The sequence below is a fragment of the Salvia hispanica genome, chromosome 2 (genome assembly GCF_029641045.1).
Source record: "Salvia hispanica isolate PSC_SH4W2 chromosome 2, Shi_PSC_v1, whole genome shotgun sequence".
Classification (NCBI taxonomy): domain Eukaryota; kingdom Viridiplantae; phylum Streptophyta; class Magnoliopsida; order Lamiales; family Lamiaceae; genus Salvia; species Salvia hispanica.
The window spans coordinates 1,562,875-1,588,073 of NC_142693.1; the positions used below are offsets into that span (position 1 = coordinate 1,562,875).

The 25,199-nt window shown below is 34.7% G+C and overlaps 5 protein-coding genes and 1 pseudogene across 5 annotated transcripts; 1 reads left to right on the forward strand and 5 right to left on the reverse strand.

Annotated features, from left to right (window-relative positions):
* Positions 1-282: 282 nt before the first annotated feature.
* Positions 283-2,658, forward strand: LOC125200657 (large ribosomal subunit protein uL2my, C-terminal part-like). Its single transcript, XM_048098359.2, has 3 exons — positions 283-436; positions 789-1,017; positions 2,195-2,658. The coding sequence occupies exons 1-3, from the start codon at positions 355-357 to the stop codon at positions 2,499-2,501; spliced, it is 618 nt and encodes a 205-aa protein (XP_047954316.1). The 5' UTR covers positions 283-354; the 3' UTR covers positions 2,502-2,658.
* LOC125200656 (2-alkenal reductase (NADP(+)-dependent)-like) lies at positions 2,628-5,092 on the reverse strand. The gene is made up of 5 exons (XM_048098357.2): positions 4,783-5,092; positions 4,015-4,192; positions 3,457-3,623; positions 3,261-3,343; positions 2,628-3,125 (listed from the first exon to the last, which is right to left on the reverse strand). The coding sequence occupies exons 1-5, from the start codon at positions 4,999-5,001 to the stop codon at positions 2,747-2,749; spliced, it is 1,026 nt and encodes a 341-aa protein (XP_047954314.1). The 5' UTR covers positions 5,002-5,092; the 3' UTR covers positions 2,628-2,746.
* Positions 5,093-6,136: 1,044 nt separating this feature from the next.
* LOC125200653 (2-alkenal reductase (NADP(+)-dependent)-like) lies at positions 6,137-8,768 on the reverse strand. The gene is made up of 5 exons (XM_048098354.2): positions 8,472-8,768; positions 7,923-8,100; positions 7,396-7,562; positions 7,166-7,248; positions 6,137-6,753 (listed from the first exon to the last, which is right to left on the reverse strand). Exons 1-5 carry the CDS (start codon positions 8,697-8,699, stop codon positions 6,375-6,377), a joined length of 1,035 nt encoding a protein of 344 aa, XP_047954311.2. The 5' UTR covers positions 8,700-8,768; the 3' UTR covers positions 6,137-6,374.
* A 900-nt stretch (positions 8,769-9,668) lies between these two features.
* On the reverse strand, positions 9,669-12,768 carry LOC148931356 (2-alkenal reductase (NADP(+)-dependent)-like). Its single transcript, XM_089064589.1, has 5 exons — positions 12,462-12,768; positions 11,297-11,474; positions 10,822-10,988; positions 10,584-10,666; positions 9,669-10,203 (listed from the first exon to the last, which is right to left on the reverse strand). Exons 1-5 carry the CDS (start codon positions 12,687-12,689, stop codon positions 9,825-9,827), a joined length of 1,035 nt encoding a protein of 344 aa, XP_088920715.1. The 5' UTR covers positions 12,690-12,768; the 3' UTR covers positions 9,669-9,824.
* Positions 12,769-16,088: 3,320 nt separating this feature from the next.
* On the reverse strand, positions 16,089-18,683 carry LOC125208732 (6,7,8-trihydroxycoumarin synthase-like). The gene is made up of 2 exons (XM_048108345.2): positions 17,770-18,683; positions 16,089-16,793 (listed from the first exon to the last, which is right to left on the reverse strand). The coding sequence occupies exons 1-2, from the start codon at positions 18,664-18,666 to the stop codon at positions 16,182-16,184; spliced, it is 1,509 nt and encodes a 502-aa protein (XP_047964302.2). The 5' UTR covers positions 18,667-18,683; the 3' UTR covers positions 16,089-16,181.
* Positions 18,684-23,517: 4,834 nt separating this feature from the next.
* LOC148931357 (acyltransferase GLAUCE-like) lies at positions 23,518-25,112 on the reverse strand (annotated as a pseudogene).
* Positions 25,113-25,199: the final 87 nt, after the last annotated feature.

Consider the following 25,199-nt stretch of genomic DNA (forward strand, 5'->3'; position numbering starts at 1 on the left):
TCGTTACCTTACCGGAATCTTTTGGTAAGGTATCATACCGTACCGAAAGTCACGGTATACCGAAAATTCGGTAATTTTTCAGTATGATAAGACCGATATTTCGGTATTTCGGTATTTTTCCCCGGCTCTATATTTAGTAGAGCCCCGGTTCATTTGTTTTAAAACAATATGAAACTTAAATTTTGGGCATTCTGAATTGGTAAAATATGACATCATTTTGTGGGGGAGTGTTTCCTATTAACATATAACTACAAAAATACACATGAATAAAACGACATCGTTTTCGTGGGATTGAGAAACCCTTCAAATTGATTAAACCCCTCTTTTTCGTCTGGACTGAAAAGAGCAGGAAAAATGGCGCTGTTTCGAGCTCGCGCTGTCTCCTCCTCTCTCCTTCGCTCATGTCTACGCGCTCCTTCTCGTTCTCTCTCTACTGGTAATCCTTTTATATGTGTGTGTTTTTTGTACATTTCTTGTTTGTGCCAAGTTCGTAGCTTTAAAATTTCAATCGAAAGAGAAACATGCTGGATAAAATAAATTAGTGATCGTAATTAGGATTGGGGGATGGAAAATAGAAGAGAAATGTTGAATCTTTGAGCTACGGATTGTAATTGTGATTTCCCCACGAATTTCATCTGAAGATTTATTGACTAATTAATGAGAAAATTTTCAATTTTGAGGTAGTTTGAAAAGGCCATTGTTGGATCTTCTCTTTCGATTCAACTGAAAAAAAAAGCAATTGTTGGTGGTTAGATTTTAAATGTTACTGTGAATTGTTGACATAAAAGGTGCTGGCGAGACGGTGGAATCGAAGGAAGTGCCGTCGTTGAAGTCGATGATGAACCAAATGTTGACGCTCGACATCAGCTCTCAATATGGGAGCTGTATGCCTCTGTCAAATATGCGAATCGGGATGAACATTCACAACATTGAGCTCCGCCCGGGGCAAGGTGGGAAGCTTGTGCGCGCTGCAGGCACATCTGCGAAGATACTCACGGAACCGAATAGATCAGCCAGGTACGGAGTTGATCTCTAATGTACGAGATATGCTTATCTAATGATGGAGAGAATTCGGTATGCCTTCTATGGAAACTGATGAGTTGAGAACTAGAGATTAAGTATGGTTGAATTGATAAAGATTAATGGTATTCAGTATTGTGGTTCACTATTTCGACTTTGTATGCAAGGTTTCTTGTCTAGAGATCGTTAAGTGTGTATAATGTTGTCCTGTTTTAAGATATCATTTCGTAAATTGTGGTAAGCAGTAGCATTTAGTACCCCTAGATTTAGCTTTTTCCAGCAGAGTGTCTCTGGCCTTGCGTAACACCCAAGTGCATGATCGTTCACTAAGTTTAAAAATCGGTATGTTCTTTGTTTTAGCCTTTTGGGTAGGCCATGGAATATCCGTTTATTATGCTAAAAACCTTACTATGCTAACTCTCGCCTTCTCTTCCCAGCATCCTCCTACATTCTACTTTCCCATAAACATTAATTACCATTTACATTGGGTTATTATATAATCAGCATTAGAACAGAAATTTATTGCATACTTTCTCAAATCTCTACACTGTTGATGTTCGGATTGTCTACTGCTTGATGGGAAAGAATGAAGAAACCTAAGAGTAACTGCTTGATGGGTTTCACGTGGTGCGTGATTTCTGATTTCTGAAGGGCTCTTGCGAATGGCTTTCTATATATTACTCCATCAACATATCTTGTTTAAAATCTTTTCTATGTTATATCAAAAATAAAGTTTTGGTTTCGAACTACGCATCTCCAGAATTTAGAAACGATTGTAACAGGGGAGAGTGTCTTTTGTGAATTTTAATTTTGGAGCTCTGAAATTCGATGGATACATTGGTTGTGAGCAATCATTTTTGAGGCTTGACCTACAGTGATCAAATGAGTTATACCAGATTCCTACTTCAGCTTGAATCTCGAAGCCTAGGCTTGATATAGAGGACTATTTCTCGTCTCCCTGTTGGAAAGTCGAAAAAAAATGGCACAACTTCTTGCATTTCTTTTGGTAGCATTTATTGATACTGTTTTATGCTGAAGCTTTCTAAGAGAGGTATAGCTCTTATTGGCCAATGTTTTGCTTACTCTGCTTCAGTGGTCACTGCTTGTCGGTTATTTCTTACGACGCCTGATATTTTCGTTAGTTTACAGTCAGCTGTTTCGATGTTTTTTACAGGTACTGTGAAATAAGACTGCCGTCTGGAGAGAAGAGACTGATAGACAAGAGATGCCGGGCAACGATAGGGGTCGTGTCGAACCCTGAGCACGGGGCAAAGAAGCTGAGAAAGGCAGGTCAGTCCCGGTGGCTGGGGATCAGGCCCACAGTGAGAGGTGTGGCGATGAACCCAGTCGACCATCCCCACGGTGGTGGTGAAGGAAAGAGCAAGAGTAGCGGAAAACACGGTCAAGTCTCGCGTACGCCGTGGGGAAAGCCTACCAAGTCTGGATACAAAACTGCCCGCACTAAGAAGAGAAAGATTTAAGAGTGATAGTCTTCACAATAAGAGGCCTGTTTTCTTCCATTTTCACTCATTTTGTTTTGTGGATTTGTAGTGATGTCCTTCCTCTTTTATTTCAACTGAACCAATTGGAGAAAAATACTCTCTCCGTTCCATAAAAGATGTCACATTTTTTCCTTTCCGTTTTTGGAAGAAGTTAATTCTCATTACACAAACCATAACATATTTGAAAACATAGCAAAACACATAGCAACACTCACTACAAGCACCTACTCACGAGCAACTACAACGACCTGCTTCCCGACATTGCGGCCGGAGAAAAGGCCTACGAGAGCACTGGGTGCACTCTCGAGGCCCTCGGCCACGTCTTCAACATAAGTGATTTTGTCTTCCTTGATAAGAGGTAGAACCATCTCAAGAAACTTGGGGTACAAATGGTAGTAGTCGAAAACAAGAAATCCTTCCATACGAATCCGTTTCGATATTAGGTTAAACAAGTTGTGCACGCCTTCTGGCTCCTCGAGCTCATACTGAGAGATCAAACCACACACTGCTATGCGCCCATGAAGTCTCATGTTGTTCAACACTGCTTCTAGAAGCTTCCCTCCCACGTTCTCGAAGTAGATATCGATGCCATCGGGAAAATACCTAATTAGAAACAAGAAAACAAGATTGATCTAGCAAGTATTTTGAGGTTTACACAATCAAAATAAAGATTGAACTCAACTAATGAAATATTAACAAATCTCCAAAAATTTAAACTCAACTTAAGAAAAAACCAACCTCTTCAAAGCTGCATTATAGTCTTGCTCTTCTTTGTAATTAAATGCCTCATCAAACCCAAATTTGTTCTTTAATAGATCAACCTTCATCAATATTGCAAAACAAATTAAGACACTAATTTTATACTACTAGTAGCTATTTTGTTAAAAATAGTAGTAGTAATTAATAACACTAATATAATCCTCAATGATGTAACCTTTTCTTTGCTCCCTGCACTTCCAACAACATAACATCCGGTCAGCTTGGCGAACTGACCGACAAGCTGCCCGACTGCCCCGGAGGCAGCCGAGATGAAAACAGTCTCCCCCTTTTTGGGAGCGCAAAGCTCGAAAAATCCAGCATACGCTGTCATGCCCGCCATACCTGTACCGCCATCAAATCGATGCAGAATGGTCGGGTTTTGAATAGGGGTGAGTATTCAGTTTTCGGATAAAATTTTTTCCTTATCGAAAGCAATTTGAAAGTTCCTATTTTTAATCGGAAGTGAACCGAAAAACTAGAAATATCCAAAAATAAATATGATAGGATTTTCAGAATTTCGGTTTTTTAAAAAAAAACTATGTCAAACCAAAAATCTAAATTTTGAAGGAAAAGAAAATTTGATTTGACTCGAATATTTGAAAATTAATTCTAAAACGAATTTAATATTTCGATTTGATTCGTTTCGGTCATTCATATTTTGACTATTCGCCTCTTAGTTACTAGGTTCTCGTTACCACCAACTAAGTCATTCGAGAGAGCTAAAGAGACATACCGAGAAGTCCAGTATAGTAGGAGAGAGGCACATCGGTGTCATTAATTTTGAACACACCGGTGAGATCCTTAATGAGAGTGTACTCCTCCCAACCGACGATCCCCCAAATCAGGTCACCCTTCTTGTAATCGGTGTGTGAAGAATTCAACACTTTCGACACTCCATATCCAGAAATAGGCTGCCATCAACAATAAATTAAAAGATAATCAAAAGTCAATGTACAATGTTGCATATTAAACATGATTTACAAGACCAGTACACTAAGATGATAGAGCTCATTTGGTCTATAAATTTCATATTCGCGCCGTGGAGAACTAACGGTATGATGTTAGTAACAATCAAGATTGAAAAGATAATCAAAATTTAGTGGTACAATGTTACATAAACAGGATCCAAATGACTAGTCTTATCATTGGTTTAAAAATTGCACATGGGCCAACTACCTCGTTTATCACGACCGACCAAATTCCAAGGCCACCAGTCTAGCAAACGTGTTAGTATAAACTAAACAAGACCAATTTTACATAAAAACTCATCCCATAAAGACCAGTCTATCACGAGAGGTAACTAATTCGATCCGCATATCCAAAATTTGTTAACTTACACAATCGATACGGGACACCGGACCTAGTTACATTCACCACATCATCCAATAATAGTAAAATCATAGATCCTATATAAACACTTAAATAACTAATTAAATATACTAATTAAATAACATATGACTAACCATAAGTTAAAAAATAAGAAGGAAACCGATCCACTTACATAGCCAAGTTTGAAAGGGCCAGCAAAATAGCCTTCAATATTTTTCATGCGACCAATCAAGTAAGGGTCACACGACAAGTAGAGATTCTTGACCAAAACGGCGCCGTTTGGGATCTCCGAGGAGATGGTGGATTCCTTCAAAGACATGTTGGATTCTCTAAGAGATCCCTTCACGTAGTTGCTTAGTACAATCTGCTTATTCCTCATTTCCTCTCCCATTTCTGCAATGTGTGTTGTGTGTGTGTTTTTTTTCTCTTCTTTCTTGAATTATCTCAGTGTGTGCTGTGTGTGTGGTGAAGAATGAGTGGTGTGTGTGTATTGTGTGATTCCTAACTTTATTGGTCGTTTTTCTTGTGTTAGATTTTTATGGAGCAAATAAATGTGCATGTTTATATTCACATTAAAGCACTGCCATAAATTAATTACAGAATTAAAGTAGCACTCTTAATCTCAATCTATCAAAGAAAAAGTGAAAAAGTTAAAATAGTAGTACTCCCTCCACATCTATAGTAATGGAGACGTTTCTTTTCGGCACGAAGATTAAGAAAAATTGTGTTAGGTGAGTTAAGTAAAGGGAGAATAAAGTGGAAAATGGAAAAGGTAGAGAGATGAAGAGAGAAAAAAGTAAAATAGAGTAAAGTATGTGCAAAATATATGTTGACTTTTACTAAAAAAGAAGATGACTCTATTACTATGAAACGTATCAAAATGACAAAATGATATTACTATGGAAGGGGGAGTAGGATTTAGTTCCATAGACATTAATTTGATACAAAATCTATAGACTATAGGTGCTTTAATAATATTTATGATAATTATGAAAGAATCATCTACGAATATTTAGTTATTATGTTTCCACATCTACCTACTTGCCGACATTAATTATTATAGTACTCCTACCATCTTAAAAATAGTCAATTTTTTACAATTAATACATTAATTTATTAGCAATATTACGTCATATTTCCAACAGAAATTTGAAATGAATCATTCCTTTAATAACAATATATCAACTAGTAGTATTTTACTTGAAATTATTTCTTACATGATTTTCTCCAATATTTTTTTGATATGATAATTATTTAAATTATTAAGAAAAAACATTTAATTTAGAAATTCATGTAATTTAAATACTCCTTTTAAATTTAATACTTTCATATTTGATGTTGAAAAATTAGTGTTATAATGCCATAATAACAAAAATTTGTGCAATAGTTTGAAAGTCATTAAAATTGCAACACACATTGTGTTAATTTTGATGATTAACCTTGTTTTAAGTCCTTTCTGTATCTACTCACAACAATGCATCAAATTCATAGTAATTACAATTCTCTCACAATGAAAAGAGACAATATATCAAATTCACAACTATAATTCTCTCAAAATGAGAAGAAATGATACATCAAATTCACAACTATAATTCTCACACAATGAAAAGAGATAATACATCAAAATCATAAGTACAATTCTCTCACAATGAAAAGAGACTATACATCAAATTCATAACTATAACTCTCTCACAATGAAAACAGACAACACATCAAATTCTTAACTATAATGCACTCTGAGAAATAATGCAGACAAACATAGACTTACTCACGAGCAACAACCACCACCTGCTTCCCGACGTTGCGACCGGAGAATAGGCCGACGAGAGCCCCAGGCGCGCTTTCAATGCCTTCAGCTATGTCTTCAACGCATGTGATTTTCCCTTCCTTGATTAGAGGCACAACCATCTCCAGGAACTTCGGGTAGAGATGGTAGTGGTCGGAAACGATAAATCCTTCCATACGGATCCGTTTTGTTATTAGGTTAGACAAGTTGTGGACGCATTCGGGCTTCTCAAGGCTGTATTGGGAGATCATCCCACAAACAGCAATGCGACCATGGAGTCTCATGTTGTTTAGCACCGCTTCGAGCATCTTCCCTCCCACGTTCTCAAAGTAGATGTCGATGCCATCGGGGAAGTACCTAATTAACAACAACACAAATTTGTTATGATTTATTATGAACTAATGAATTTATATAAGGACAGATTGCCAGAAAAAACATACAATTTGGTCAAATTCTAATATGCCTCCTAACCTTATAAATTAACCGAAAAAACCATACAATTTGGTCAAATTCCATACTTCATGGTTTTTTGGCTGATTTTCAAAGTTGTGAGACGAATGAGAATTTTACCAAACTTTATGATTGCCGGATATACACACATACATCACACACAGATGATTTTTATGACAATTTGTGTGGGATACAAAAAAGATTCTTTTCTTATATAAGAACCTAAATATGTGTATGTGTGTTAAATTACTATCCTTCAAAGTTAAATGAATATACACATTTTTATAACAATGATAGAATATAGGGAGGAAAAATTCACCTCTTCAAAGCTGCATTATAGTCTTGCTCTTCTTTGTAGTTAAATGCTTCATCAAACCCGAATTTGTTCTTCAAGAGATCGACCTTCATCAAAGCAACAGCTGACATTAAGCGCTAACGAACCAGATTGTTCATCAAAATGCCAACACAAACTTGCTTCCGAAGAAAATTAACACAAATAGACAACCAATCAAGCTGACAATCTAATACGATGGGCCATGTAATCCCGACCTTTTCTTTGCTCCCTGCACTCCCAACAACGTAACACCCTGCAGTCTTGGCAAACTGACCAACGATCTGACCAACAGCTCCGGATGCAGCAGAGACATAAACAGTTTCCCCCTTTTTGGGAGAGCACAACTCGAATAAACCAACATAAGCTGTCATGCCAGTCATGCCTAAAGTGAAAACACGAAACACATTGATTCAGCGTGTGTATAGATAAAATCGAAGATAGTGAATATCATATTTCATATCCTTAGCCTCACGTCCATACATCTCCTATCGTTGAAGTTCAGAAATTAGCAAGATACACACAATTATTCATGGCTAACACAAATCCAACATTTCCCCCTCCTTATTCAAACAGTATGAAGTTCATCAACAGCTCGTTTTCGTTAACAGTTTAACCGCATACACAGATAAATACTTCTGCAGAATCATAAACAGCTAGTTCTACCTCAGACAAATAGCACTGGGAAGCAGGAATCAAGCGTGAAATTTAAAGTCGATAATCAAAAGGGGCTCGAGAAACTCACCAAGAATCCCTGTATAGTAAGAGAGAGGCAAATCTTTATCATGAACCTTAAACAACAGGCTTGGATCTTTAATAAGGCTATACTCCTCCCAGCCAGTAAACCCCCAAACTAGCTCGCCCGTCTTGAAATTCGGATGAGTCGAATCCAGCACTTTCGACACTCCATATCCATTAATAGGCTGCCACCAGAAAAGGGGCAAACTTCAACTAATCTCAGAAACACCAAAGAGATGTGATCAACATTTAATCAATGGAAAGATTCAATTTTTACTTCTTTCCCCAAAATCTCAAGATGAGATGTCACATTCCAGTGAGATAATTTACACAATATTTCATCAAAAGTCAATCTTTTTTCAATAAAATAATTAAATTAAGGGCCCTAATTCAAATCAACAAATTCTATTCACCCTTCACACAAAATCCCCCAAAAAACCAACAAAATGAGTGCCCTAAAAAACAAAACAATTTCTAATCAAGCAATCAGAAACACAATTAATTTCAACAAGAAACTAAAAACCCATAAAGATTTAGCAAAAAAAACTAAACTTACAGAGTCTGGTGTGAAGGAAGCAGTGTAGTGGCCCTCGAGCTTCTTCATGCGGCTAAGCATGTAGGGATCGCAGGATAGGTAGAGATTCTTCACCAAAACGGCGCCGTCGCAGCCGCTGGGGATTGTGAGCTGAATTTTGGAAGTTCTGAGCGACATATCGGATTCTTTCACAGAAGATTTGACATAGTTGTTGAGTATCACTTGCTTGTTGCTAATTTCCTCTCCCATTTTGCTCTGCTTCAGTGCGTGTGTGTGTGTGTTTTTTCTTCTTGAAAGTATGAAATTTTATACTGGTAATTATTTTATTTAGAAATGGAAATGATATCTCGAAAATGACAAGGAAAAAGCATTGATTGTGGAAATAAATTAGGAAAGTGAGTGAGGATTGTGACATATTGTAGTGATATTACTATTATCCTACTTTTATTTTTCCATGATCAATTTCAATTCACAAGGTCCCATAACTTTGTAATAGTACTAACTGTTTTAGCTTCTTAATCAGATAAATCAATGCTAGATAATTCATTCTTAGTGAGTTAGTATAATGATAATCATATATTTTTACTCGTTCTGTATGCGGTAATGGAGGTGTTTTTTTTTTGGCACACGATTTACGAAAAATTGTATTAACTGATTAAGTAACGGAATAATAAAGTAGGAAATAAAAAGATAGAAAGATGAAGAAGAAATAAAGTTAAAACAAAATGACTTCACTGCTATGAAACAGAGAGAGTATTATTATTAATGGCGGTCATCTCTTATTGTCTCGGTTACCTTAGACGTGTATAGTTAAAATTTAGAAATCTTCAACAATTCTATGAATGGAAAAGGCATTACTCCCTCCGTCCCAGATAATTCGACTCAGTATTCCATTTCAGGCCGTCCCACATAATTTGTCCCACTTCAATTTTATCATTTTTTGTAGTGGACCCCATATTCCACTAACTCATTCTTACTCACATTTTATTATAAAACTAATATTTTTAAACCCGTGTCGGGTCAAAGTGTCCTGAATTATCTGGGACAGAGGGAGTATATTAGAATCCTCGTATTTTAATTAAATTTTATAATAAATAAATTAATTAGAAAATGAAATAATGGGAACCATGAATATTAGTGAAGCGAGGAGATAAATAAGAGAGGAAGGATCGAAGGTGTTATCTCTTAATGTGTGCAATAGTTTGGAAGTCAATAAAATTGCAATAATTGTTTGTGATGATTAACCTCATTTAAGTCCTTCATGTATCAATTAATCACAATCACAATACATCAAATTCATGATTATAATTCTCTCTCAATGAAAAGAGAGGTAGTTAATCTTATTTCCGATGATTCACTCTGAAAAAAACAGACCTACTCACGAGCAACGACCACCACCTGCTTCCCGACGTTGCGACCGGAGAATAGGCCAACGAGAGCCCCAGGCGCGCTTTCAATGCCTTCGGCTATGTCTTCGACGTATGTGATCTCCTCTTCCTTGATTAGAGGCACAACCATCTCCAAGAACTTCGGGTAGAGATGGTAGTGGTCGGTAACGATAAATCCTTCCATACGGATCCGTTTTGTTATTAGGTTGAACAAGTTGTGGACGCCTTCGGGCTGCTCAAGGCTGTATTGCGAGATCATCCCACAAACAGCAACGCGACCGTGGAGTCTCATGTTGCTTAGCACCGCTTCGAGCATCTTCCCTCCCACGTTCTCAAAGTAGATGTCAATGCCATCGGGGAAGTACCTAATGAACAACACCACAAATTTGTGAGTATTATCTATATACCGACAAATTGCCAGAAAAACTATTAAATTTGGTCAAATTCTGATCCGTCCACCAATTTTTTCAAAAATTAACCAAAAAATCATAAGTTTGGATTTGTTATTCACAAACGTGGGATAATTGCGAACAGATCCATACTTCGTGGTTTTTTCAGCTGATTTACCAAAGTTCGCGGTTTTTTGGCATTTATGAAAATTTGTGTTGGATACAAAAAGGATTCTTTTGTTATATAAGAACCTAAATATGTGTATTGTGTGTTAAATTACTAACTATTATTCAAAGTTAAATAAGTTATACACATTTTTATAGCAATGATAGAACCTAGGGAGGCAAAAGGTCACCTCTTCAAAGCTGCATTGTAGTCTTGCTCTTCTTTGTAGTTGAATGCTTCGTCAAACCCGAATTTGTTCTTCAAGAGATCGACCTTCATCAAAGCAACAGCCGACATTAAGTGCTAACGAACCAGCTTGTTCATCACATGTGAAACATAAACTTGTCACGGAAGAAAAATAGCACATAAATCGACAACCAATCTAGCCAACAATCTAATAAGTTTTCGATAAGCCATTAGATTCTGACCTTTTCTTTGCTCCCTGCACTCCCAACAACGTAACACCCTGCGGTCTTTGCAAACTGACCAACGAGCTGACCAACAGCTCCGGATGCAGCAGAGACATACACAGTTTCCCCCTTTTTGGGAGAGCAAAACTCAAAAAAACCAACATAAGCTGTCATACCAGGCATGCCTAAAACGAAAACACGAAAAACATTGATTTTCAGTCTCACGTTCGTACATCTCCCATCGTTGTTTTCCAGAAATTATCAAGATACACGCCACAAATCCAACATTTCCCAATCTATTCCCCTCCTTATCCAAGCATATATAGTTCATCAACAGCTCGTTTCGGTTAACAGTTTAACTGCATACACAACTAGATAAATAACTTATGCAGAATCACAAACAACTAGTTCTACCTCAGACAAATAGCACTAGGAAGTAGGGATCAAGCGTGACATTTAAAGTCGATAATCACAAGGGGCTCGAGAAACTCACCAAGAATCCCTATATAGTAGGAGAGGGGCAAATCTTTATCTTGAACTTTAAACAATAGGCTTGAATCTTTAATAAGGCTATACTCCTCCCAGCCAGTAATCCCCCAAACCAGCTCGCCCGTCTTGAAATTCGGATGAGACGAATCCAGTACTTTCGACACTCCATATCCAGAAATAGGCTGTCACCAGAAAAAGGTCAAACTTCAACTGATCTCAGAAACACTAAAAAGACGCAACCAACATTTTATCAATGGAAAGATACAGTTTTTATTTCTTCCCCAAAAATCTTAAACTATTCATCAAACAAGACCCTCTGCAGAAACACCAAAAAGACATAACCAACATTATTAATAGAAAGACACAATTTTTATTTCTTCCCCAAAAATCTCAAACTATTCATCAAACAAGAACCTCTGCAGAAACACCAAAAAGACATAACCAACATGTTATCAATTGAAAGATACAATTTTTATTTCTTCCCCAAAAATCTTAAACTATTCATCAAACAAGAACCTCTGCAGAAACACCAAAAAGACATAACCAACATTTTATCAATACAAAGATACAATTTTTATTTATTTCCCCAAAAATCTTAAACTATTCATCAAACAAGAACCTCTGCAGAAACACCAAAAAGACATAACCAACATTTTATCAATAGAAAGATACAATTTTTATTTCTTCCCCAAAAATCTTAAACTATTCATCAAACAAGAACCTCTGCAGAAACACCAAAAAGACATAACCAACATGTTATCAATTGAAAGATACAATTTTTATTTATTTCCCCAAAATCTCAAACTCAAAACTATTCATCAAACAAGAACCTCTGTAGATGAAATATTATACTATTCCAACAAATATTCCTTTACACAATATTTTATTATCAGTCAATCTTTTTTTACTAAAATGAAAAAATAAAGGGCCCCAATTCAAATCAAGTACATTTAACAACTTCTATTCCAACAGGATTCCAATCGGCCCACTTTTTCACCCTTCACACAAAATCTCCAAAGGAATCTTTCAAAACCCAACAAAATTACAAAATGAAGTGAACTAACACAATAATTTAATCCAGCTCATTCTTGGAAATTCAGAAACACAATTAATTTCAACAAGAAATCAATCACCAATAAAAATTTCACTAAAAAAAAAACAAAACTTACAGAATCTGGTGTGAATGAAGCAACATAGTGGCCCTCGAGCTTCTTCATGCGGCTAAGCATGTAAGGATCGCAGGATAAGTAGAGATTCTTCACCAAAACGGCGCCGTCGCAGCCGCTAGGAATTTTGAGCTGAATTTTGGAAATTCTTAGCGACATATCGGATTCCTTCACAGAAGATTTGACATAGTTGTTGAGTATCACTTGCTTGTTGCTAATTTCCTCACCCATTTTCCAATTGTTTTTCTGCCTGAATGTTTTGTTTAGGTTATGGCTGAGAAATTTTATAGGTAACGGAAATTTTATTTGAAAATGGAATAGATATAAAGGAAAATGTAGAATGATTAGTAGTGGAGTATTGATTTAATCAAGAGAAATAGATTAATATCCAAATTAATCTAGGAACATTCGTTTTTTCGAAAATGCCAAAATATGGCACAATATTTGAATTTTTATTTATTTTGAATAAAGTTTCAATTTTGTTTCTTATATTTATTTAAAAAAATATTTTGGTTGTTGGGCAGAGTTAATCATATTTTAAAATTCAAAATTAGCGGAGTATCATATACTCTCACCGTCCCATAAAAATATATGCACTTTTCATTTTTACTCGTCTCACAAAAATATGTGCATTCTATTTTTAGAAAGTTGTATCAATTTAATAATGTAGGTCTCACTATCCACTAACACTACTTTAACTATCATTCTCCTCCTCTTTCTTACTTTACCAATTTTTTCTTAATCCTCATGCGCTCCCAAATGCATATATTTTTTTGGAACAGAAGAAGTATAAACAAAACATATTTTTCTTATACATTAATAACCAATAAAGTGTGTTAGCTTCTAATTCTAGACAATATTCTTAATTCATATTTAACTTATTAATCAAGTTAATATTTATTTACCTCATTAATTAAGTCAAAATGAAATTAATTAACTGCTAATTTTAGCAAAATTATCATAATATGTACCAAGACATATTGTCTATAACAAGATCTAAGAATGAACAACGAGAGGGGCCGACCGACCCCACCACCGGCCCGCGAATACAGCCAGAATCAAGATTCGGAGCATTGCAGATGGAAAGGGGTAGTTGGGCTTGATGAGCATAAATACAAAACCAAAGTATTAGGCTCATAGCCCATTAATCTATCTTCATATTGTATAGGGGCACGAGCACGACATTTCTTCCTTACAATTATCTCATTTTCCTAGCTAAGTAAATTATGAAACTTCCGTTATAAATTGTCTTTTAATTAAATTAACTTATCAAGTCATATAAATCAGAAGATAGATTATAATCTTTCAACTTTAAGTCGAATGATAATATTGTTAGTTTTTTAAATATTAGTAATTGATTCCGACATAATTTTAGAATCTTTCTTGTTTCTTAATGTTGGATAGTTAATATGACTTAAATGTTGAGGTTTTTTTAAGTAACACTTTGTTACACACTAAAATTTATATATTTACTAGTATAGTTTATTTAACGATATGTTAGATGTGCACTATTCGGCATTGACTATTTTTAATAAATTTGATTTATATTAAATTCAACCCTACTTAGTGTTTTCTTTTGTTTCTTGAACTTTGTTTATAGTGTGCCATCCCTTTTTTTATATACTAAATGAAAGATATGGATTAAAATCCCACTAGTCACGAATAAATATATTATTTTCATAGGGTTTAATTTTACGGTGAATTATTTAAGTTTAAACGTTCAAAATATTATTCTCGATTCTCACATAAAATGTGATTACATTAATCCACGACCACAGGTAAAGTGATGTAATTATGTTATGACTATGTAAAAAAAACACTAGAACATTTAGTGCCTTAATACCTTCATAAATAACTTTATAGCGCCTGAATTAATACTCTATTAAGCCCTAACGTTTAGTTTCTTAATAGCCTCCAATAAATAAAGTATAAATTCTCTTAGACGCTTGATTTACGCATATATACATACTATACTATATAAATATAAGTTGTTCTATCAAAGTGCTATTGTCACACACATTCTTTAACAGGACATATCTTTTATAGGCATGACGAAAACACTAGCTATGATGCTAACAACATTGCTTATGGTGAGCACTTTTCTCCCATCGCTAGCCGAAAATATTGGCAACCCTGCTCTTGGTAAAGGCGGAATTCCGGGATCGCCCCCAAAAACACCCGAAAACCCCTATAGGAGGGGTTGTGAGGTGGAAGAAAGATGCCGCGATGACCCACCCTCCAGAGTTGAAAGTGACAATGGGAACGAAGATGTTGACGAGCAAAACTTGTTCCATGACAAAGACCTACTAGACCTAGCGCCGTATGGAGCTCCAGTCGAGGCTCCGGTCGAGGCTCCATACTAAAACAATCAATATTCTGATATTGAGAAGCCAAATTATGTCTAACCTAAGCTAAATTTTTAGTTTCTATTTTACTAAGAAAAATTAGACCAACCATGTGATGATTTGTTTTGGTCTAATTTTAGCATCTCTTGGTTAAGAATTTCTATTTAATTTCATCTAATAAAATTGGTCGTATTTGGTGTATGCCTACTTGCAGATTACTTTATTAATATGTTTATGTATATTAGGATAAATTTGGGAACCTTCTTGATAAAGATTATACTATAGATTGAATGAATTTGAAGTTTGGGTTTAGATTTTAATATTTCTAACTATCAATTATCACTTACATTAATCCAGAGTTCTAAAACTGCACTACATTTAACATCATTCAAGCATCTCGTATTTTATTCTTTTCGGTTCCTTTTTAATTATATGTATGTATCTCAAATGCAAAATACATATAATTAAAATATAATTACAAAATAAAGAAAATTCCCACTCATTATACCATAGAGAAAAGAACAAAAAAATATAGGAGTATAAATATACCATAAAACAGTGAAGAAAAAAAAGTTGGGATTCAAACCTTAGATGCCTTGAAAGACAAGTTGATTTAAACTAGCATGCTAGTGAAGTCTTTTATGTACTATTTTAAAATATTTTTAATAATAATAATTAATTTTGTTTGGAATGAGAAATTGAGTTGTAGGCATTTTGAATGAACTAATAAAATAGCCCATTTTCCAAGCCCACAGTCCTGCATTGGCGGCCCGTTTCAACTTTCAACTACGTCTTTTTAGAAAGAAATGGAAAATCTTTTGATAATTTCATTACAAATTAAATAAAAACATTATAATTCCAACATCCACACACTAAATAATACTCCCTCCGTCCCGCTTTAGCAGTCCCATTGACTTTTCTGCACTCGTTTTGTAAAAATGATAATAAATAGTTAAAGTGGAGAAATAATAAAGTAAAAAAAGAGAGTATCTTATCTACATTATTCTCTTTTTTACTTTATTATTTCTCTACTTTAATTATTTATTATCATTTTTACAAAACGAATGCAGAAAAGTCAATGGGACTGCTAAAGCAAGACGGAGGGGAGGGAGCAGTACAATTTCTGTTGTCAAATCATTGACCATACCATTTTTTCCATTTTCACTTAATACTTACAATTCATCACTAAAATTTTCACTGCATTTAACACTATCCCTTTTAGTTATATTTTTGGTTAATTGCTCTATTTCATATAGTATTCGCCTTACTTTATAAACAACGTAAATACCCAATATTAAGGAGTTCCTTTCCCTTAACTCATAGTTCCAAAATTTACTAACAAAGTTACATACATATTTAATGAACAAAATGTTGTTGCTTAAACATCATATTTTTTAGCTACAAGGAGAAGTGGATTTTTCTTATGCATCGTGATACCGGGCCGAGCAACGGTATCAATATCTTCTGCCCGAATTCCTTCGGGCAACTGCCAGTCAAAGGAATACAATAAATTCGCAACCGTTAGCTCCACATTGGAAAGTCCCATAAGCATTCCTGGGCAGATTCTTCGCCCTGACCCAAATGGAATGAGCCCGAAGTCTTTCCCTTTGACATCAATGTTACTATTCAAGAACCTTTCGGGCATGAACTCATCTGGATCCTTCCAATACTCGGGATCTCTTGCAAGCGCCCACGCGTTCACATAGACCACTGTTCCGGGTTGAATTTGATATCCCTCGAGAGTGCATTTCTCGATGGTTTGTCTAGGTACAAGCAGTGGAGCTGGAGGGTACAACCTAAATGTCTCGTTGATGACTGCTTTTAGATATGGAAGATTGGGGATATCATCTTCATCTACTTTGCCTTTCTTGCCCACCAAATTTCGAATCTCGGCTTGTACCTTGCGCATCACTTTAGGTACCTTGATTAAGGCTGTCATGGTCCAAACAGTTGATGCTGCACTTGTATCCGTTGCGGCAATAAATATGTCCTAAAAAGAGCAAAAAAATTGTGGTTAGCTATCTGAAAACCACTCTATTAAATATTGCTTAGTAGTTGGTGACAGTTTTCCAAATAAATAAATTGAGGACTACAGATACTATATCCATGTGATAAATGGAAAACTATTATTGAGTTAATATAGTATTGAGTAAACCCCTTTAGAGTTAGTCAATTTAAATCAAGTTTATTAATCATAATAAAATTAGGTCTATTGATGGCCTAGATTTAGTTTTAACTACTTTAACTATTGTTTTTGTTTACTTTTACTCCTATTTTCTTCTAAGCAAGCCAATTAACTATTCTTACCAACTAAAGTCCAATCTAGTCATGTATAGACAAAAAAAAAACACGCACACATATTTATGCAATACAATATCTATAAACCATGTGGCTATAATAAAGATAGTTAAGAGATAAGGCAATATCTTTATTACCATCACTAGATATATACACACCCAAAAATATTAGGTACACTTTCACCCCTTAGGTATATCAAGAATTATTCTGGAAAATGAGATATCCACCTAAATTTCTCATAATATTATTATTCAATGTAGCTCCTAACCTAAAGTAATTTATAGGGAAGCTGTAGTTTCAAACCCAAAACATTGGCATAGCTATATGTATGAAGCATGTTTCCAAGAACAATACTTAATCCATAATGTCCAAAATTTTAGTTTTCCAAGAACTTAAACATGGTGCGTTAGTTTCCAAGTCAATAAACTAATGACATATTTGTAAATACGATGTAAACTAATAGTATTATATATTTAAGAATATAAAATGTATGGATATACTAAAGCATGTCTGGTAGGGGACGCAGGGTAAATAACTCGTCTAGGGATGGAATTCTATGAATAAAAATATCATTTTTATTCATAGATTTCATTCTTATATGAGTTATCTACTTTACCAAACATGATCAGCATATAATACAAATTTCGTGTATACTAATGATGTCATACCGTTAACAAGGCTTTAATGCGATTCCAGTCAAGATCAATGGAGCTCAATTTCTCCTCTTTAAGCTTGATCAATACATCCAAAATATCCTCATTCTCCACCTTCTCCCTCCTCGGATCGAGATGCTCGTCGATGAGCTCCTGATAGAACGAATCCAGGCCGTAGAAAACCTTATCGAGCCGATCAATGGCCCCGGTCACCCTATCCACCCACCCAAGCGCGGGAAAATAATCCGACACGTAAAACTCCATCAGCGCCGCCTGAGCATCATTGAGAAGCTTCTCGAACCTTCTAAACTCGGGCCCGTCCTCCTCATACCTCTTCCCAAAAGCAATCTTGCAAATCAAACTGCTCCCTAGAGCCATGGCCACGTGGCTCAAGTCCACAGGCCGTGGCTCTGGAGATTCAGATAATCTCTGAATCTTCGCCACCATGCGAGAGACTTCCATCTCTCGCACGGGGCGAAACGACTGGTTCTTTTTCACGCTGAGCAAATGGACGGCTGAGATCTTCCTCATCTCGCGCCAGTCGTCGTTGTAGGGGGAGAACACCATGTCCGTACAGTTGTAGCTCAGCCTCTTCTGCCCTAGGAATTTCGAGCGGTTGCAAAAGGACAAATCTTGTGTTTTCATTACTTCTTGGGCTAGTTTTGGGGAGGAGATGATGAGCATGGACACGTGGCCTATTCTCATTCGCATGATGGGGCCATATTTTTTGGAGAGTTTCCAAAAATAGAAAGGGAGGTCGGAGGCGGAGCCGATTTCGAGGAGGTTTCCGATGAACGGTAGGCCGGGAGGGCCGGGAGGGACACGAACGACGTCGTTTTTGGTTGAGATTTTGGATTTGTGGAGAAGGTATATTGCTAGTAAGGGGATTAGTATTGATAGTATGAGTATCATTGTTGGATATTGGTGGTATTATGTTTTTGGTTTTGGTGTTATTTATAGGCTTGAAAGGATATGGATGTATGTGGATGTGGTTTGAATTTGATCCTTTTTGGAAATTTGATTTTGACTTGTGTTGGTTGTTCAATGAGGACTAGAATCTCTATATTATTTGATATATATTCCCTCGTCCGGCCGTCCCACAAGAACATACATTATTCCTTTTTTAGCCGTTCCACAAGAACATACATTATTCCTTTTTTAGACGTCCCACAAAAACATACATTATTCCTTTTTTAGACTGTTCTATAAAAAAATGTATTTTCTTATTTTGGAATGTTTTTTTTTTCTATTGAGGTGAGACCCATTTTCCACTAACGATACTTTAATTACTTTTTTCTCCCTACCTCTTTCTTACTTTACCAATTTTACATCGAAATTCATACCGAACCCAAAGTGCATATTCTTTGGGGACAGACGGGATTAGTTTGAAAACCAATTAATACATGTGGACTATAATAAAATCTTTAACTTTAACTTTATTTATTTTATTTTATTTCTGTTTATGGAAAAAAGTAGTGAGATTCGAATCTTCGACATTACTATTTATAAATAAAGTACTTCTCTGGCCATCATTAATTTATGAGATTAGCAGGAGTTTAAGAAATGTGAATAAATATAAGTGAAAAAATTAACATAATGTAAATCTAAATGTTATAAATTAGTTTATTACTATGTAAGTGAAATGTGTCATAAAATATTAAACCTACTTCTCATACTAGCGACTGTGAAATATGACTTGCAATAACGGACATTCTAAACAACTGTGAAAATATGATTTGTAATATAAAATGAGATATGGCGAATATTACGGTGAATAAATTTTCATTTCAAGAACATGTAAAAAAGAACTATTTTGATAAGATAAGGTTGTATATATGATCATTTGATTGGTGGGAGATATATTATTACCTAATTCAGTGTAGGACCATTGCATGTTGTCGATGACAATATTGATACCTCTTCAGACTGTGCTTAGGGATATTAATTAATTTAAATATCTTATAAAATTGCATCAAGTTTGTACGTGTGTACTCCTCTAATGTCTATAGTCTATAATGATAGTATTCAACGTAATTTATTATTTATGTAACAATTCAGTCAATGTCTGATTCCTAAAGAAAACACTAGTAACCTACAAATGCAAGTGGCTAATTATCATTTTTTTTAAATTATAAGTAACAACGCCTTCTTTAATTTGTTGCATTTTATTTGAAAATTATATAATATTTTTAAACAAAATCAGATTTGATTTATAGTATTTAATAATTGCATGGACCATAGTATTTTGTTTGGATATCTTCGATACTTATTTTACTGGAGTCCAATATACCGTAATTATATTTATTCCATTTGGTATTATTTGACTGGCTTATTTGTCGGCATAGTAAATTCAAAAATAAAAATGTGGTATACAATATAGTATATTAGATTTAACATGGAAGTACAACTGAAATTGACATTTTTGCCCTTACAGATTTAAACGAATTGTGAAATTGACAATTCTTGTAATAGCGCAAAGTGCATTATCAGTACATAATATTGAGGCAAGAAAATAATTAAATTTGATAAATTTCTGGTTAATCCTATAACTTTGAAAATAAATAGATTTTATTTTAAATTTGACAATTTTTTCAATTATCTCATAAAAATTCCTACTTTTTATATGTCTTTATTTTTTTTAATGTATGGTCTGTTCATGGACGTCAATTTTTCTACCAGAATGGCCAAGATACTTAGTTATACGTCAAAAGAAATTGCTAAAGATGTGTAGGATGGCAGATTTTTGCTATGGTACAATTAAGATCATTATCAAAATTAATATCAACTATTTTTAAAACTATAAAATTGACTAAAGTTAATGGTTTTTCTTGGAGTTTACCCTTAAGGCCATAATTCAAACTGTTCGATTTAAAACCTAAAAGTTTGTTTCTATATTTTAATTAATCCTCGTGCAATTTGACTAAAATAGGGCTAAATATTAGTGCTAGAGTTAATTTGGTGAATTGAAAGTATAGGCTTAGAGGAATCATTTTTAATTTGCCAACATATATAAGTGAATAATTTCGAATGCAAGTGGCTCTCAATTTGGGTGGAATTTGTATACCCCTAGTCAGAAAATTCCAAATATTAATAAAAATTTTGGAATTTCTCAGCAACTTTTTTGATTGCGTGAAGAACTTGAATTTGATTACATTTTTGTATCTGCTTTCAACTAGAAAAAATATTGTGAAACATGCTACGAATCACTATATATCTATTGTATTATTGTGGATACTTTAAGAAAAATCATCATGCCTATTTTGAAACAAAACATACACACGCACGCACACACAAAGTCATCTATCTAATCAATACAACAACCTCTCGAGTTTAATTATTTTCTTATTTTCACACTTTTGCCTTGTTATTTAATGTGAAAATTAAAATATAAATGAAATATATATAGTATTTTGATGTTTCCAAGAAACAAGTGTACCAGCAGTCGAAGACAATTGTTGCCCTCCTGTAATATTGGATTTTGTGCTCGTATATTCATTTGTCAAATTTGAAGTCGACAAAGGCTAAGAAATATAAACAAAATGCAATAATATCGCCAATAGCATTTATATACTTCCTTTTTATACATGTTTTCAATAAATGATAATAAATAATTAAAGTAGTAAAAAAATAAAGTAAGAGAGAGAATAATATAGAAGAGAATCTATTAACAAGGAACAAAAGAAATATAATTTTTTTAAAACAAATGCATTAAACCAAACGTTGCATATTTAATGAGACAGGGGGAGTATATACTAGTAATACTATTATGTACTAATAAGATTAATGTGTAACAATATGATGACAAATTAACAAAATTATGATGCAAAAATCGACAAATACAAAGAAAATATTGATGATAAAATTCTTAAATTTTCTATGGAAAAAATAAAAACATAAACCAAGAAATATATGTTGATTAAAATTCGTATGAATTGCAGTAAGAAAATAAGATTAAAAAAAAGAATCACATTAGATATCGTAACCATATAAAAGTAGCGAAATTATAGTTTTCATATATCATAATAAAAAATATGGAACATTGCATACATATTCTCAAGCTTTTAATTTAATAATTGAATATTATCGATCACATGTGTTATTTATATTTGTTAGATCATTAAATTCAATGATTTGATAAGTAATATTCATATTTATTTTGATAATAAAAGGAGTTAATACTATATGTAAATAGGAGAAAGTATATACTCCATATAATAATAAATGACGTTTTATTAAAAAATTATGAAATTAAAAGAGAAATCAATAATAATTCATCATTTATACCGTGACGACTAAAAACACGTTACCAATTAAACTATGTATTATCGTTTATTGAAAACCAGCTGGATGTCTGAAAATCATTGACAAACCTATATACTAGGATGGAACAAGTCTATATTACAATCTACACACACTCTAATACGTGCACGTGAAAATATTGCATTATGCCACTTATATAAATGTAAGAAAGTAATTAATACCCAACAACCTTGCCTTAATTAAGGTCCTTAATATACAGTGCCAATTTCGTTGAGAAATCTTAATATGAAGAAAATAATATCAATTTGTGAAGCTTTACAAGAATAATCACTAATTCAGATTATATAATGTTATTTTGCTTTACCTCTAATTAAGAGAACTAAGTAAAAATTGTAAGGTATTGATAAGCCGAAGGCTTGATATAATCCAAGTATATCTACAGTAATTCTGAGGAGATCAACCCCCAGATAACAGATCTGATACAAGAACTATAGCTACAACTAGAATCTGCAATTATTGAGCCTGAAACACTAAGTAAACGATTAGTAACTTCAAGACAAAAAATTCAGCAGAAGTAATAGCAAGATAGAATCAAAGATTTGAAGAAAAACAAGGTTTTGATGTGGCTCAAGTTGCACCAGGTACAACTGCACAGATCTATATATATCCGGCCCTCAACTATCCAGCCAACTCCGATTTGCACCAAGGGAGAACTCAGATCGACCACAGTCGATCAAGGCAAGTCACACCGGAACCCTAGATCCACCACCACACATCTACCAGACAATCAACCACTTCACACCGGTCACAACAACAACAACCCTCACGGTCTCAGAAGAACTCCCTTCAGCACAAGAAACCACCAACCAGTCTAAGAAGCACAAGACCAGAAAACCAGAGGTTTCCTCACAACCGCACACCTTCGAGCTCACTCCAGAGAAGAAGGAAGACAGCTAATCTCTCAAGATCACACTGAGAGAACACACCAGATTAAGGGTAGAAAACCCTAAATCTGTAGAAGAGAAGGAGTTCTAATAGAGAGAGAATGAGAGTGAAAAGAGTGAAGAGAATGAGGCGGATCAGAAGAGAGGGAGTATATATATGACACACATATGACACCCAATCACACACTGACACGTAGCTAGGGTTAAGAACTGGGCCAGCAGGTAGATGGGCAGTGGATATTGGGCCCGGGACTAAACACTGGGGCCTCCTGCATAATGGCCCACAATCTAACAAAAATTTTATAAGAAACAATATAATCTAAAGTAAGCTTAAAACAAATTTTGCTATATATAAAGCATGTACAAATAATAATTCCAACAATATAATCTAAAGTAAGCTTAAAACAAATTTTGCTATATATAAAGCATGTACAAATAATAATTCCTTAGAAAATGTACCATTTTCAATGTTACAAAACAATAACAAATATCACAAAGACATAAAAAGTAACAAACCATAAACAATTACAAACTACATCGCATCAATTTTCCTTTCAAATCATCGAAAGAATTTATAGAAGAGTGGCTCAAGTCGCACCATCTCCTCCGCCGGCAACGTCACCATCACGGCAATCCCGTCGTCGATCGCGTCACGGAGAACCCAACATATGTCCTTCCTATGGTTCACAACGGTGCAGCAATAAATTGGCTTCCCCCACGGGTACTCGGCTTCATCAAATCGTAACCCTATCTATGACGCTATAAGATAATCCCCGTGGGGAAGCCCACGGTGCACCTCGAGCCAATTAAAAGCCGATTTGGCATATTCTTCAGTCAGATCATCTAGCCTATTCGAGATTAGTTCTACTAATCTCGAAAAAGGCCCTTTTTCAAGATCCTCAAATGTGGTTGAAATTCCTATTGGCAACACTCCATTGTCACTATATGAAGGTGACAGATTCGGGATTACCCTTGACCTTAAGTTGATAGAAGTAAAAATAGTTGACTTTTCTTCCTTTTCATGCCCTATGTCGCCCGAGAAGGCATGGCACTGCCACATAAGAGCCGCCGCGACCTTAAATGTGCTCATTTTTGCATTTTGATTAGTTGTGTTTTTCGACTTGACTTTCATGTTAGATATGTTAGTAGGGCTCAATTTGAAAATTCGAAAATTTAATTTTTCTCGTTCACAGTCGTACACAGGTGGGCCAGTGCCTTCTCCGGTTGGGAGATTAAGAGCTAGGTATTCATGGTGGGGGAACACCACTTGAGGCGGAGATCTGGTGGCGAGGAGGCGGCGGTCGTTGCAAATCCACCACACTTGAATGATGTGATCTTTGCATATACACCAAAAGAATACATAATTAATTAACATAATTAGTCAGGTGATATTAAAACATACTCATTTATCAAAAATAAAAAAATTAAAAAAATTAAAACATACTCACTAAAGATTAAATACTTGTCGTCCACACATTGTTATATGGAAATTATTATTGATATAAAAAATGTGGGTCGGTAAGGTGGAAATTGGGATGTAAATAGGATCAGTCATACATAAATAAAAAAAACACTACATGTGATAAATGATATGACATCCATTACTAATTCTTCTGTATACATTAATTTTGATTCCAAACATGATTCATGTGACAACATGTCTCTCTTGATTGGATCCCTAGCTTTATACTTTTAAAAGTTTAAAATAAGTAATAATACTATATTACTATGCATATGTTCAACTTTGGTATTCAATTAAGGCTAATTTCAACACAAATGCAAATAAAATAACTCAATTTCATTGAATAAAATACACATACTCACACTAAGAAAACCTATAGTACTGACGAATACTTAATCTCTCAATAAATACTGACAGAGTGTGGGTAAGACCTCCTAGTCTCCAACGAACTTTCCAGCAGATAATAACACATTTATTCTATACGACGGGCGCTCATGAGATGTAACATGAAAATGTCACGATACCATCAAAACTTAATTAAAATACTAGATGTAGCATGAAAATAGTACCGACGCATAGAACAAATTAAAACACACACATATACCTGAAATCAACATCATGACCCAAATTCTCCACTTTTCAACAGCAAGTTGCCAATATCCCAAGTTCGGATGGACCAAAAAATCCTCCATCTCCTCTAGTGAAAACTAAGAAGAAGCGACAACAAATCCGACCCCGGCCCCGTTGCAGTCGACCTCGAGGAGGCCTGTTTGGATGTA

Bases quoted from the DNA above. Each gene is read 5' to 3' on its own strand.
- LOC125200657 (XM_048098359.2), top strand. From the start codon at position 355: ATGGCGCTGTTTCGAGCTCGCGCTGTCTCCTCCTCTCTCCTTCGCTCA. The intron at 437-788 runs GTAATCCTTTTA...TTGACATAAAAG, and splicing joins TTCTCGTTCTCTCTCTACTG to GTGCTGGCGAGACGGTGGAA. The intron at 1,018-2,194 runs GTACGGAGTTGA...TGTTTTTTACAG, and splicing joins GAACCGAATAGATCAGCCAG to GTACTGTGAAATAAGACTGC.
- LOC125200653 (XM_048098354.2), bottom strand. From the start codon at position 8,699: ATGGGAGAGGAAATTAGCAACAAGCAAGTGATACTCAACAACTATGTC. The intron at 7,563-7,922 runs GTGAGTTTCTCG...TTTTCACTTTAG, and splicing joins TTACTATACAGGGATTCTTG to GCATGACTGGCATGACAGCT. The intron at 7,249-7,395 runs GTCGGGATTACA...GCTTTGATGAAG, and splicing joins GTGCAGGGAGCAAAGAAAAG to GTCGATCTCTTGAAGAACAA.
- LOC125208732 (XM_048108345.2), bottom strand. From the start codon at position 18,666: ATGATACTCATACTATCAATACTAATCCCCTTACTAGCAATATACCTT. The intron at 16,794-17,769 runs GTATGACATCAT...TGCTCTTTTTAG, and splicing joins GCATTAAAGCCTTGTTAACG to GACATATTTATTGCCGCAAC.
- LOC125200656 (XM_048098357.2), bottom strand. From the start codon at position 5,001: ATGGGAGAGGAAATGAGGAATAAGCAGATTGTACTAAGCAACTACGTG. The intron at 3,344-3,456 runs GTTACATCATTG...ATATTGATGAAG, and splicing joins GTGCAGGGAGCAAAGAAAAG to GTTGATCTATTAAAGAACAA. The intron at 3,126-3,260 runs GTTGGTTTTTTC...GTTTCTAATTAG, and splicing joins TATAATGCAGCTTTGAAGAG to GTATTTTCCCGATGGCATCG.
- LOC148931356 (XM_089064589.1), bottom strand. From the start codon at position 12,689: ATGGGTGAGGAAATTAGCAACAAGCAAGTGATACTCAACAACTATGTC. The intron at 11,475-12,461 runs GTAAGTTTTGTT...TTCTGGTGACAG, and splicing joins CTTCATTCACACCAGATTCT to CCTATTTCTGGATATGGAGT. The intron at 10,204-10,583 runs GTGACCTTTTGC...GTTGTTCATTAG, and splicing joins TACAATGCAGCTTTGAAGAG to GTACTTCCCCGATGGCATTG.